Source organism: Carcharodon carcharias, chromosome 10, assembly GCF_017639515.1.
Source record: "Carcharodon carcharias isolate sCarCar2 chromosome 10, sCarCar2.pri, whole genome shotgun sequence".
Classification (NCBI taxonomy): Eukaryota; Metazoa; Chordata; class Chondrichthyes; order Lamniformes; family Lamnidae; genus Carcharodon; species Carcharodon carcharias.
This window is the reverse complement of record NC_054476.1, coordinates 159,786,241-159,799,380: the sequence shown is the minus strand read 5'-3', so window position 1 is coordinate 159,799,380 and position 13,140 is coordinate 159,786,241. Positions and strand designations below refer to the sequence as shown.

General features: G+C 41.8%; 1 protein-coding gene across 2 annotated transcripts in view; it reads right to left on the bottom strand.

The window, feature by feature from the left end:
• Positions 1–7,268: 7,268 nt before the first annotated feature.
• LOC121283060 (carboxypeptidase D-like) overlaps positions 7,269–13,140 on the bottom strand; it is a 69,156-nt gene continuing 63,284 nt past the window's right edge. For both annotated transcript variants that reach the window (XM_041197076.1, XM_041197077.1), the window contains exons 20-21: positions 10,201–10,303; positions 7,269–9,630 (exon numbers count right to left, since the gene is read on the bottom strand). In XM_041197076.1, coding sequence (XP_041053010.1) covers positions 9,404–9,630; positions 10,201–10,303 — 330 coding nt within the window. In that variant the 3' untranslated portion in view covers positions 7,269–9,403. The remainder of the gene's footprint in view (positions 9,631–10,200; positions 10,304–13,140) is intronic.

Below are 13,140 nucleotides of genomic sequence, written 5' to 3'. Positions count from 1 at the left end.
GAAAATAAATTAAGATTGGATTCTAAACTAAAAATGAATTTCTGCATGGTTGGTCATTTCGCGACTCATTTGTCACCACCACAGATTTACTTACTAGAAGGTAGCAGTTGAGATCTTGAAGGTCTAGCAATCTATCCACTATTCTCAAGTCAGGAAGTTTCCAGGTTCAATTGTTTATCTGTGTGGAATTAACTGATCTAGACAGATTAGGCGTCAAATTCACCAAGAATCAACACATTCGAGTGTCTGTTTGATGTAACACTGTGGGAATGAGGGTAGCTATATTCCCCAACAGCACATTATCCATCACTTACAACTTTAAATATCAGTAGGATATGATCAGCGAGATGGTGACATAGTGGTAACATCGCTGGTCTGGTAATCCAAGGGTTATGGGTTTAAATCCCACCATGGCAGCTGGTGGAACTTAAGTTGAATTAATAGACCTGGTATATAAAGTTAGTCTCAGTAATGGTGACCATGACAACCATTATCGATTGTCCTTAAAAACCCATCTGGTTCACTAATGTTCCTGAGGGAAGGAAATTTGCCATCCTTACCTGGTCTGGCCTACATGTGACTCCAGACCCACAACAATGTGGTTGACTCTTAACTCTCTGAAATGGCCAAGGACAACAAATACTGGTCTTGCCAGTGACGCCATGTCCCACAAACGAATAAAGGGGAAAAAAATGTCACTGGACTGATCAGTCCTGCTGCCATGCTTAAACTGAGAGACGGGTCCCCAGGTGTTGCCATGACAATCCTGGGCTGGGTTCCCACTCTTGAACACAAAGAACCTTATGCATCCAGAGCAACGCCAGCCTGATACAGACCCCCAACCTAACCCAGTACAAGGATTCTCGACTATTGCTGCATTTTACACATAATTTTTTTTTATAGAAGTTAAACCCCAAGTTACACTCACATTCCTTGTTGATGCGCCTAAGACATACGAACATACCAGTTAGGAGCAGGAATAAGCCAATTTTGAAAACAGAATAAAGTTTCACTTACCAGTCCGCTATCTGCCTGCTCCACTCCAAAACCCCAGCTTTAGGGTGAAGCTGAGCATACAATCACCCCCACAACCCAGGTGGTATATTAAACATTAACTAGGATTTTTATAAATCTCTCCCCTGCCCCAATACTGTGGAATCGCAGGCCAGGGGGATGGATCTTCTTCCTGCTGCTGCTGCCTATCCAGACATTCTCAGTACAGGTGGCTCCCGCAGGCCTGCTTCTGGCCTCATTACTAGCCAAGGAGCTGCTGGAGGCCCCACTCTGACCTTCGCACTAGGAGGTCTCTTGCCTCCTCTTGCTTGTCTTCAGCGGTACGTAGGATGTTGGACTGGTCGTCAAGCAGCTGGTCAAAGGGTTTGGTGATGATACAGCCAAAAGTCTTTTGTATGGTGGCAGCTGTACCTACCAGAATAACTGCTCCAGCTCCTCCAATCACAGGTTCCCTCCCCTCCCACCTTTGGCGTGAATAGATTATGTCTCTGGAGGAGCAGCAAGAGTGGAAAGGAGGGAACCTGTGATTGGAGGAGCTGGAGCTGCAAGCATGAGAGAGACAGAATCTGATTGGAGGAGCAGCTTCTCACAGATTCTGTCTCCCATGCTCATGACTTCTCCAATCACAGCTCTGCATGATTTTCCTACACTCTCCTTTGTGTGCCTTTCAATTGTTCAGGCCCGTTTGGACTACAAAGGAGGCAGAGGTTACAGACGTATTTAGAATGGCAGAATTTCAAAATCCAAAATGTTGGCAATCTGACAAATGGCAGAAATTCCTTACCCCTGAAACTGGGCTGAAGACTCAGAGAACCAAGGCGGACCATCTAACCAGCCCTCCTTGGCACTCGCTCACCTCCACGGCCACCTCTGAACTGCCTGCGGAGGTGGCAGGCCCAACTCGTTCGTGCTGTCCCCTCCCCCATGCTAAAATTGCATGCAATGGGGCCCTTTATATCGAGGCAGATCTGGCAAGTTGGGTAGCTTCCCAGCTTGAGCTATCAGCCTCGGTAGCCAAAATCCAGCCCACACTGTCAGTTTTAAAAAATATATTCTTGCTCAAATGCAAACTGACAGATTGGAAAAGAACCAGAAAGATGTCACTGCACCAAAGAAGCATAAAAATAATTGTGACAACAGGATTATCACTTTGTTATAAATTCTGGCAGAAGCAGGCAATAAGGCATAGAAGATGCTGTACAGTGAACCAGGGATTTGGATAAGAAAACATGGTGAAAATCAGGATGAATAATGCAAAGAATATCCTGCATCATTTATGTTTCACCTAAGGCAGCCTGAGTACGGACGGGGTGAATTGCACACTTACTTTTAACCATTGGGAATTAGGTGCATATCCAGCTTAAACCTATAGGACTCCTGTTTTGTCCGCTGGCTCTAGGGTCTGTGTGGAAATTAATTCCTAATAGAGATGAGGTCCTGCAAGCAGAATTTAGGGAGCTAGGAAGCAGATTAAAAAAACAGGACCTCAAAGGTAGTAATCTCTGGATTCCACGCGTTAGTGAATATAGAAATAGGTTAGTCCAGATGAATGCGTGGCTGGAGAGATGGTGCAGGAGGGAGGGCTTTAGATTTCTGGGACACTGGGGCCATTCCTGGGGGCATTGGGACCTGTACAAGGCAGACAGGTTGCACCTGAACCAGAATGGGACCAACATTCTTGCAGGGAGGTTTGCTAGTGCTGTTGGGGAGGGTATAAACTAACTTGGCAGGGGGGTGGGATGCTGAGAGGAGGTTCAGCAGTGGGAGACGCACAGCCAAAATTAGAAGAGGGAGCAAGTGAATCTGGAAGGCATAGAAATTATAGGCCAGTTAAGGCACAAGGGAGTTTGGCAAGGTTGGGTGGTATTTATTTTAATGCAAGGAGTCTGATAAGGCAGATGAGTTGAGGGTACAAATTGACACATGGAAGTATGATGTCATTGCTGTCACAAAGACATGTTTGAGAGAGGAAAAGGATTGGCAGCTCATTAATCCAGGATATAGGGTCTTCAGGCAAGACAGGGAAGGAGGTAAAATAGGAGGGGGTATCGCAATATTGATCAAGGAATCAATTAGAGCAGTAAGGAGGCTGACATCTTAGAAGGCTCCTCAAATAAAGCCATTTGAGTAGAACTTAAAAACAAAAAAGGAACAATCGCATTGCTGGGAGTGTACTATAGGCCCCCAAACAGTCAGACTGAAATAGAAGAGCAGATATGTAGGCAAATTTCAGAGCAGTGTAAAAATAGTAGGGTAGTAATAGTGGGGGATTTCAACTTCCCCAACATTAACAGGGTTAGTCATAGCGTGACAGGTTTACAGGGAATAGAATTCTTAAAATGCATCCAGGAGAGCTTTTTAAGCCAGTGCATAGAAGGTCCTACGAGAGACGGGGTGGTCCTGGACTTAATTTTAAGGAAGGAAGCCGGGCAAGTGGTAGAGGTAATAGTGGGGGAGCATTTTGCAGATAGTGATTCAAGGTTGTTATGGAAAAGGACAAGGATGGGCCAAAAATGAGAATTCTAAATGGGGGAAGGCTGATTTTAACAGGATCAGATATGATTTGGTCACAGTGGACTGGGAGCAGCTACTTTTCGGTAAATCTGCATCAAAGCAGTGGGAATCATTCAAGAAGGAAATAGGGAGAGTACAGGGCCAACATATTCCAGTAAAGACGAAGGGTGGGACCAACAAATCCAGGGAACCCTAGATGTCGAGGGATATACAGGATTGGATAAAGAGAAAAAGGGGGGGCTTATGGCAGATATCGAGGGCTCAAAACAGTGGAAGCCCTATAGGAGTATTGAATGTGTAGGGGGGAATTTAAAAAGGAATTTAGGAGAGCAAAAAGGAGGCATGAAATAACATTGGCAGGTAAAATAAAGGAAAATACAAATTTATTTTACAAGTACGTTAAGAGTAAGAGGATAACTAGGGAAAGAGTAGGGCCCATTAAGAACCACAGTGGTAATTTGTGTGTGGAGCTGGAAGATGTAGGTAGGGTTCTAAATGAATACTTTGTGTCAGTGTTCACAAGTGAGAGGGACGACGTGGGTATGGAAATCAGGCAGGACTCTGATATAATTAAAGAAATTAGCATAAAAAAGGGAGTTGGTTCTAAGTGGTTTGGCAGACTTCAAAGTAGAAAAATCTCCAGGCCCGGATGAAACGTATCCCAGGCTGTTGAGTGAGGCAAGGGAGGAGATAGCAGGGGCACTGGCAATAATTTTCAATACCTCTCTGGCCACAGGAGAGGTGCCAGAGGACTGAGGATAGCCAATATGGTATCCTTGTTCAAGAAGGGAGGAAGGGATAAACCAGGGATCTACAGGCCTTTCAGACTAACCTCAGTGGGGGGGGAAACTATTGGAAGCAATTCTGAGGGTCAGAAATAATCTACACTTGGAAAGGCAGGGATTAATCAAGGACAGTCAGCATGGTTTTGTTAAGGGGAGGTCATGTCTGACCTTTGAAGAGGTGAGCAGGAGTATAGATGAAGGCAAAGCATTTGAGGTAGTCTGCTTGGACTTCAGCAAGGCTTTTGATAAGGTCCCGCATGGGAGACTGATAACGAGGGTAAGAGCCCATGGGATCCAAGGCAATTTGGATCCAGAATTGGATGAGTGGCAGAAAGCAGAGGGTAATGGTCGAGGGGTGTTTTTGTGACTGGATGCCCGTGTCCAGTAGGGTTCCACAGGGATCAGTGTTGGGTCCCATACTGTTTGTGGTATATATTTTATATATATAATACATATATATTTATTATATATATGTATGAGATGAAAATTGGTGGGATGGAAAATAGAGGAGGATAGCCTTAGATTACAGGAGGATATAGATGGGCTGATCAGTGGCAAATGGAATTTAATACAAATAAGTATGAGGTGATGCACTTGGGCAGGACAAACAGGGCATGGAAATACATAATGAATGGTAGGACCCTGGGAAGTACTGAGGATCAGAGGGACCTTGGTGTGCATGTCCACCAGTCCCCTAAGGTAGTAGGACAGGTAGATAAGGTGGTTAAGAAGGCATATGGGATACTTGCCTTTATTAGCCAAGGCATAGAATATAAGAGCAGGGAGATTATGCTGGAACTGTATAACTGATTAGGCCACAGCTAAAGTATTGCATGCAGTTCTGGAATCAGCATTATTGGAAGGATGTGATTGCACTAGAGTGTGCAGAGGAGATTTACCAGGATGTTGCCTGGGCTGAGGAGTCTTAGTTATGAGGAAAGATTGGATAGACTGGGGTTATTTTCCCTGAAGCAGAGAATTTTGAGTGGGACATAATTGAGGTGTATAAAATTACGAGGGGCATAGATAGGGTAGATAGGAAGGAACTTTTCCCCTTGGTGGAGGGATCAGTAACCAGGGGGCATAGATTTAAGGTAAGGGGCAGGAGGTTTAGAGGGGATGAGAGGAAGAATTTTTTCACCCAGAGGGTGGTGGGAATCTGGAACTCACTGCCTGAAAGGGTGATAGAGGCAGAAACCCTCATAACATTTAAGTATTTGGATATGCACTTACAATGCCATGGCATACAAGGTTATAGGCCTAGTGCTGGAAAATGGGATTAGAATACATGTTTGACTGGCACAGACATGATGGGCCGAAGGGCCCTTTTCTGTGCTGTAGACCTCTATGACTCTATGCATGTCCACACAGCATACTGCTCTTGAATTTACACACTTATTCAGCAAGGACACATATGGAAACAGAAGGGGGTGCAATTCTAATATCAGAGATGGAATCTATTATTGAGACGTGAGTAAAGGGAACTTTACTGTGAATCTAAAGATGCAGTGTGTTGACCAAGGAATTCTTGATGAGACCATTAGGTCCCTGGAAATTGTCAGCATTTATATTGTCGACCTGGAGAAGCTTAAAATGGACAAAAAAAAACAGCACTTGAACTCTCAATATGCTGTCTGAAGTCTATTTCTTTAACATGCAATTGGAGAAATGATTGGTTTTCAGAGCTGTGGTGAAGCCATTTTTTATCTTAGTAATAAATTGAAAATTAAAGCATTAGACAGCACGAGGTTGATCCAATTCAATGTGTATATTATCACATTTATTTAAGCCATTATCTTTAACTAAGAAAAATGTTTGCCCCCATTACACAGAGAAATAGTGTTCCATCTCATTTCTGGCAGCATGATTTCATTTCAGGTGGATAATTTTGACTTTGGGCAATAGTGTAGAATGGGTAAAATTAAATCAGCTGCTTAATGATATTAGTTGTGATACAGGCCAGGAAACCAGGGAGATTTAATTTTCCGTTCTTTGAAGCAATGCCATAGGTCTGTTTACATCCACTTGAGACAGAAAATGGGATCATTGGTTTCACTATCTCATCCAAAAGTCAGCACACCTTCGGTATTGTACTGCAGTGTCAGTTAAATATTTCAACAAATTTTTTAAAGCTCAATACAGAATTGACAGCTTGACACTGTTTAAACTAGATAAAGGGGGCAAAGTTCAAATTTGATGGCAGGAGTGGGGGTAAAACAAGAGGTAATAACAAATTGATCACCCATTAGGCACATCAGCTGATTTTCCTTTTTCACCTTCAATATATCTGTATTTTATAACAGTGCCAACTTGTTTCTCCTTGGTCGCTTCAGTATACAGCTGATCATAAATCACCTATTAGTGTGATAGATTTCAGTATAGTTGCGGCAAAAAATATTGTGCATATTTTTTTTAAATAACTGCTCACCAATAAAAAGCAAAATTAACTTAAATAAATGTATTGGAGGATACATTGTATCAGTCTCCCAATGTTAGTAATAGAAATAATAGGCTTGTTTGTTTTATTTCTGAATGTTTATGCTTACGTTGAAGAATTGTGTTTAATTTGCCAATTGATTAATTTAGATTTTTCCTGGCTTTTGATCAAAATGTTGCTTTACATTACAGTTGTGAAACGTAAGGGTATTAAAAAAATTAACATATCTACCTGAAAAGGAATGCCATGTAGATCAAACATACCTTAGAGACAAAGGACAGTTTTATACCTTGGCTTCAAAGATCTACTCCAGATACTGTGATTTATGGTGCTTGATTGATCTTATAAATTTGTACAAATGGGTATAGAATTGAAAAATACAATGTTCAAATTATTAGTTAGGTCTAGAAATATTGTGCAATAAAACAATTTGATTCAATTAGCATAAATTGACACTAATTATGTATGGGTGTAATTGCAGAATTTTTTCTCCAAAATATGAATAAAATTCTAATCTCTTGCAAGAAAAATGTAATTTAATTCAAAATTCATTGTAAAACAGTAGCACCGATTATAAGTTACCTGAATCAGTTGGAGTAGGCAGCATTTGAAACAAAAAATATATTTATTTGGCATTTCATTACTGGAGATATTTTTTCCAACTGATTCCACCCCACCTCCAACCGCTGCAATAGTGATTAAATAATACAAAAAAGAAACACAATTTTGACTCAAAGCTATTCTAAGTCACCCTTGATATATAGTCATGTACAATGTATCCAAGCTTGTTGCTTTACTTTTGCTTTTCCCATCTGGAATTTCTTCAAAGGGGACAGCTAGTGGTTTAATCAGATGTGATCATGGTTTAAACTCTGAAAACACCACCATAAACAACTTAAATGTGCTTGATAAAGCATTTATTTTTAGATGCCAAATCCTTTCACTGAAATCCAGTGACATCACCACAAAATGAAAGCAATATGAAAAATTTAAGGCATCACAGTATATAATCAAATACACAATATTGACAAAAAGTCCTGTGCAAAAAAGTACAAATGAATGAGTGACAATACTAACATTTTGAAGTAATTCTCCGAACACAATGGAGTGGAAAAACTCAGGTACAGTGAATAATTTTTAATAAATTGTCTAATATCTAACAATATGAATCAGGTGTTTTTGGCAATGCTGTATTTCTGATGATCATCATATACTGTATTTAGGCAATTCAGGTGTACATTCAGTGGCACACACTGAGAACACACACAAACACTCATCTGTACAGAGTGTGTTATTCTATGACCCTTCACCCAAATTCAATGCATCTCTACAGTATATTGAAAAAAATTTACACCCAGTTTCAGATTATAAAAACTATGAAAAAATATGCTTCAAACAGCATACAATAGGACCATAAATTCTCAGTAGCCACCTCTACCATCATGATTCAATTTAAGCAACTTCACTGCCTCACTAATAATACTTCATAATTTTTACAATAAAAGAGCACCTTTAAAATTAGATGTTCGGTTCTCCAACATATGTAATTGTAATTGAGAATTCTCCAACTATAAAATGATCCAGTGTGCATCAAGAATAAATTCAAACATAAAAAGGACACCCATGACAAAATTGAAGACACCATTTCCAAAAATGGTCCATTTGGCTTTCTTTCCTTCCTTCTGTAGCCCCCACCATTTTGCAGCTCCCCACCCCCACCCCTCCAAATACCACAATTGGCTGGCTTTCAAGTGTATGCAGCCTATGGATAATTGCTGAGACTGCATTCAATGTTAAAAAAATGCACTTCATTAAACAATTTTTTTCCTTGCATTAGCTTTTGAATTATGTAAATATCAGCAAATTAGTCTGTTCCTATTTTTAATTTTATTTGCTAGTTATATTTTATGGAGTGAAATACAATTGAGTGGTGCCAAAGGGGAAAAGAACAGTCCAAATTTTAAATTAATGAAAGTCATACTTTTTTTTGGGAGAGGGGTGGGGTAGGCAAACACATACAGCAGTCACTTTGCCTCCATTGCAGCATTGGCAAAATTCATAAACAACATAAAGCTGCAGTATACCTTTGGTTAAAATTTGTCCACCCTTTAAAAGTAAAAAGTACAACCTATACAAATGGCACAGCAGTAGTACTGCACAATTTCCCTTTACCCCATTTCTTCTCAAAACTATGTTTGTACAAAATACAGTAACGTTCCCAAAAGGAAATATGAATGGTTGTTGATTTGAAAGGTGAATTCAGCATACACGTTTCTCTTCTTTAAAAAAAACGTAAAAGGTATACTGCATCTTTCAATGTTGGCATAATTTCTCAGTATTATGACAGGCAGAGGCTCAGATGGTAGATACGGTGCAATAACATTCTTTATGTGGTCGACCTTTAACCACAGCACAAGATCAGCAGTCAGTTCAGGATACGTGCAATGCTCAACTGATGGTGCAAGTTGCTATTCCTTCTTGTAGCATCTATTTTTCCAAAAGGACAACTAAGAATGTCACAGAAATCACTCCAAGATTTCCACCAATGTGCAGTAGATCAGGCATTCCTCTATTAGGTTTAATGCTTATTTGTTCATTTTACTTGGCAAAAGGATGAACATTACTGCCAGTCCAGCAGGGCTGGCTTGGTATGTTAATGTTTATTAACATACAAAGTGTCTTCATCACTCTCTGTTTCATCCTGAAACTCACTGCTGAGAAGAGATTTCTTTGAGCCCATCGACATCATTCGGATCTCATCTTCATATTCATCTCGATGTTGTCTCAAACGATGAAAGCCGTCCTTTTGATGATTGGATTTGATGGAGCAAACACACCAAACAATGCAAGCTGTCACAAATATTGCTGACATGGTTGCACCTAATGGATGAGATAATATTTCTTGTTTAATATCTATCATGTTGCAGCATTACACAAAATAGAAAATCAGAGTTCAATATCTACATCCACTCGTACTGGGAACAATGGTACTGCTATTGATATACATGCAAAGGAATAGTTGTGTGTGTAGAAATTGATTACCTATAATGTTTAAATTTTTAAGAGTTTAATAGAAAATTAAAATTCCATTGGATTAATGCTAAACTGAGGGGACAGCACACAGATAAGCAGCAAAGTCAAAACTGAGACAGCTGGATTGCTAGCTTCAACTTCACATTTCGACCATAAACACAGTGGCAAGGTTAAGTGTTCCACTGATTTGTTCAAATTTTTAGAGGAATGCCAAGAAATTCAAGTGGTCAACTAAAAGGACAATCACAAACAGCCAAACACGATCAAATCTTGCATTAACATTCAGATGTCATGTCACTTTGATTGAAGTATGAATTGCTAATTGCTAATTTTAACAAATTTCAAACTATAGCTCATTGTTAAAATAAATCTTAGCACAAGCAATTTATAATACAGCCTCATAATACTAATTCTTACCTGCTGCTGTCACCACCAGTTCTCTGGGGAGGCCGAACAATTTATTGTCCAGCTCAACAACTATTACCAAAGAGGTGGCAGCTTCATATGAAGATACGAATACCTATGGCACAAAAATATAATTAATATATAGTGGTTTATTTTCAAGCAGGAGCAGAAGAGTGTTTGTAAACTATATTTCCTAAAAAAAAAATGGAATACACCAAACAATTTGTTTTTCATTCATGGGAAGTGGGCTTCACTGGCTGGGCCAGCATTTATAGCCCATCTCTAGTTGCACCTGAGCTACCTTCTTGAAACGCTGCAGTCCATGTGATGTAGGTACATCTACAATGCTGTTAGGAAAGGAGTTCCAGAATTTTGACCCAGCGAGAGTGAAGGAACGGCGATATATTTCCAAGTCAGGTTGGTGAGTTACTTGGCCGGGGGGGTGACAGGGGACTTCCAGGTGGTGGCGTTCCCATCTATCTGCTGCCCTTGTCCTTCTAGATGGTAGTGGTTGCAGGCTTGGAAGACGCTGTTGAAGGAGCCTTGGTGAATTCCTGCAGTGAATCTTGTAGATGGTACACACTGCTGCCACTGTGCATTGGTAGTGGAGGGAGTGGATGTGGTGCCAATCAAGCGGGCTGCTTTGTCCAGAACGGTATCAAGCTTCATGAGTGTTCACAGAATCTCACAGTGCAGAAAAGGCCCTTCAGCCCAATGAGTCTGCACCGACACGTGAGAAACACTTGACCTACCTACCTAAGCCCATTTACCAGCACTTGGCCCATAGCCTTGAATGCTATGATGTGTCAAGTGCTTATCCAGGTACTTTTTAAAGGACGTGAGGCAACCCGCCTCCATCACCCTCCCAGGCAGACCGTCACCACCCTCTAGATAAAAATGTTTTTCCCCACATTGTCCCTCAACCTCCTGCCCCTCACCTTGAACTTGTGTCCCCTCGTGACTGATCCCGGCACTTCTGGCTTGTTGTGAGAACTGCACACATCCAGGCAAGGGGGAAGTATTCCATCACACTCCTGACTTGTGCCTTGTAGATAATGAACAGGCTTTGGGGAGTCAGGGGATGAGGCTAATCCAACTGAGTTTCTGATCAATGGTAACCCTCAGGATATTGATAGTGGGGGATATAGTGATGGTAATGCCATTGAACATCAAGGGGTGAGCGATGGTTGGATTCTCTTGCTGCGGATGGTCATTGCCCGATACTTGTGTGGCGCGAATGTTACTTGCCACTTGTCAGCCCAAGCCTGGATTTTGTCCAGGTTTTGCTGCATTTGGACATGGACTGCTTCAGTATCTGAGGAGTTGTGAATGGTGCTGAACACTGCAATTTCAGCAAGCCTTCCCACTTCTGACCTTATGATGCAAGGAATGATGCATTGATGAAACAGCTGAAGATGGTTGGGCCGAGGACACTAGCCTGAGGAACTCCTGCAGTGATGTCCTGGAGCTGAGGAGACTGACCTCCAACAACCACAACCATCTTCATTTGTGCTAGGTATGACTCCAACCAGAGAACTGTGCCCCTGATTCCCATTGACTCCAGTTTTGCTAGGGCTCCTTGATGTCACACTCGGTCAAATGCAGCCTCGAAGTCAAGGGCAGTCACTCTCATCTCACCGAGAGTTTAGCTCTTTTGTCCATGTTTGAATCAAGACTGCAATGAGGTCAGGAGCTGAGTAGCCCTGGCGGAACCCAAACTGGGTGTCAGTGACCAGGTTATGCTAAGCAACTGCCGCTTGATAGGACTGTTGATAACCCCTTCCACTTCTTTACTGATGATCGAGAGTAGACTGATGGGGCGGTAATTGGCCGGGTTAGATTTGTCCTGATTTTTGTGTACAGGACATACCTAGGCAATTTTCCACATGGCCCGGTAGATGCCAGTGTTGTAGCTGTAGAACAGCTTGACTAGGGTTGTGGCAAGTTCTGGAGCACAAGTCTTCAGTACTATTGCTGGAATACTGTCAGGGCCCGTAGCCTTTGTACTATCCACCGCCTTCAGCCATTGCTTTATATCACATGGAGTGAATTGAATTGGCTGAAGACTGGCACCTGTGATGGCTGGGGAACTATGGCAGAGCCCGAGATGAATCATCCACTTGGCACTTCTGCCTTGTTGCGAATGCTTCAGCCTTATATTTTGCATGAGATGCTGGGCTCCTCCATCATTGAGGATGGAGATATTTGTGGAGCCACCTCCTCCCGTGAGTAGTTTAATGTCCACCACCATTTATGACTGGATGAGGCAGGACTGCAGAGTTTAGATCTGAAACATTGGTTGTGGGATTGCTTAGCTCTATCACTTGCAGCTTATGCTGTTTGGCACAAGAGTTGTCCTGTGTTGTAGCTTCACCAGGTTGACATTTCATTTTTAGGTATGCCTGGTGCTGCTCCTGGCATTCCCTCCTGCACTCTTTATTGAACCAGGGTTGATCCCCAGACCTGCGGTCTGTCCGCAAGAATGACCCAAACCTCCCTGACGCTTGCCATTTTAACACTCCACCCTGCTCTCTTGCCCACATGTCTGTCCTTGGCTTGCTGCATTGTTCCAGTGAAGCCCAGCGCAAACTGGAGGAACAGCACCTCATCTTCCGACTAGGCACTTTACAGCCTTCCGGACTGAATATTGAATTCACCAACTTTAGATCTTGAACTCCCTCCTCCATCCCCACCCCTTTTCTGTTTCTTCCCCCTTTTGTTTTTTCCAATAATTTACATAGATTTTTCTTTTCCCACCTATTTCCATTATTTTTAAATCTTTTATGTCCTGCTAGCCTTTCCACCCCATCCCCACTGGAGCTGTACCTTGAGTGCCCTACCATTCATTCATAATTAGCACATTCGTTTAGATAATATCACCACCTTCAACACCTGTGTTCTTTTGTCTGTGACATCTTTTGATTATCTGCTCCTATCACTGCTTGCTTGTCC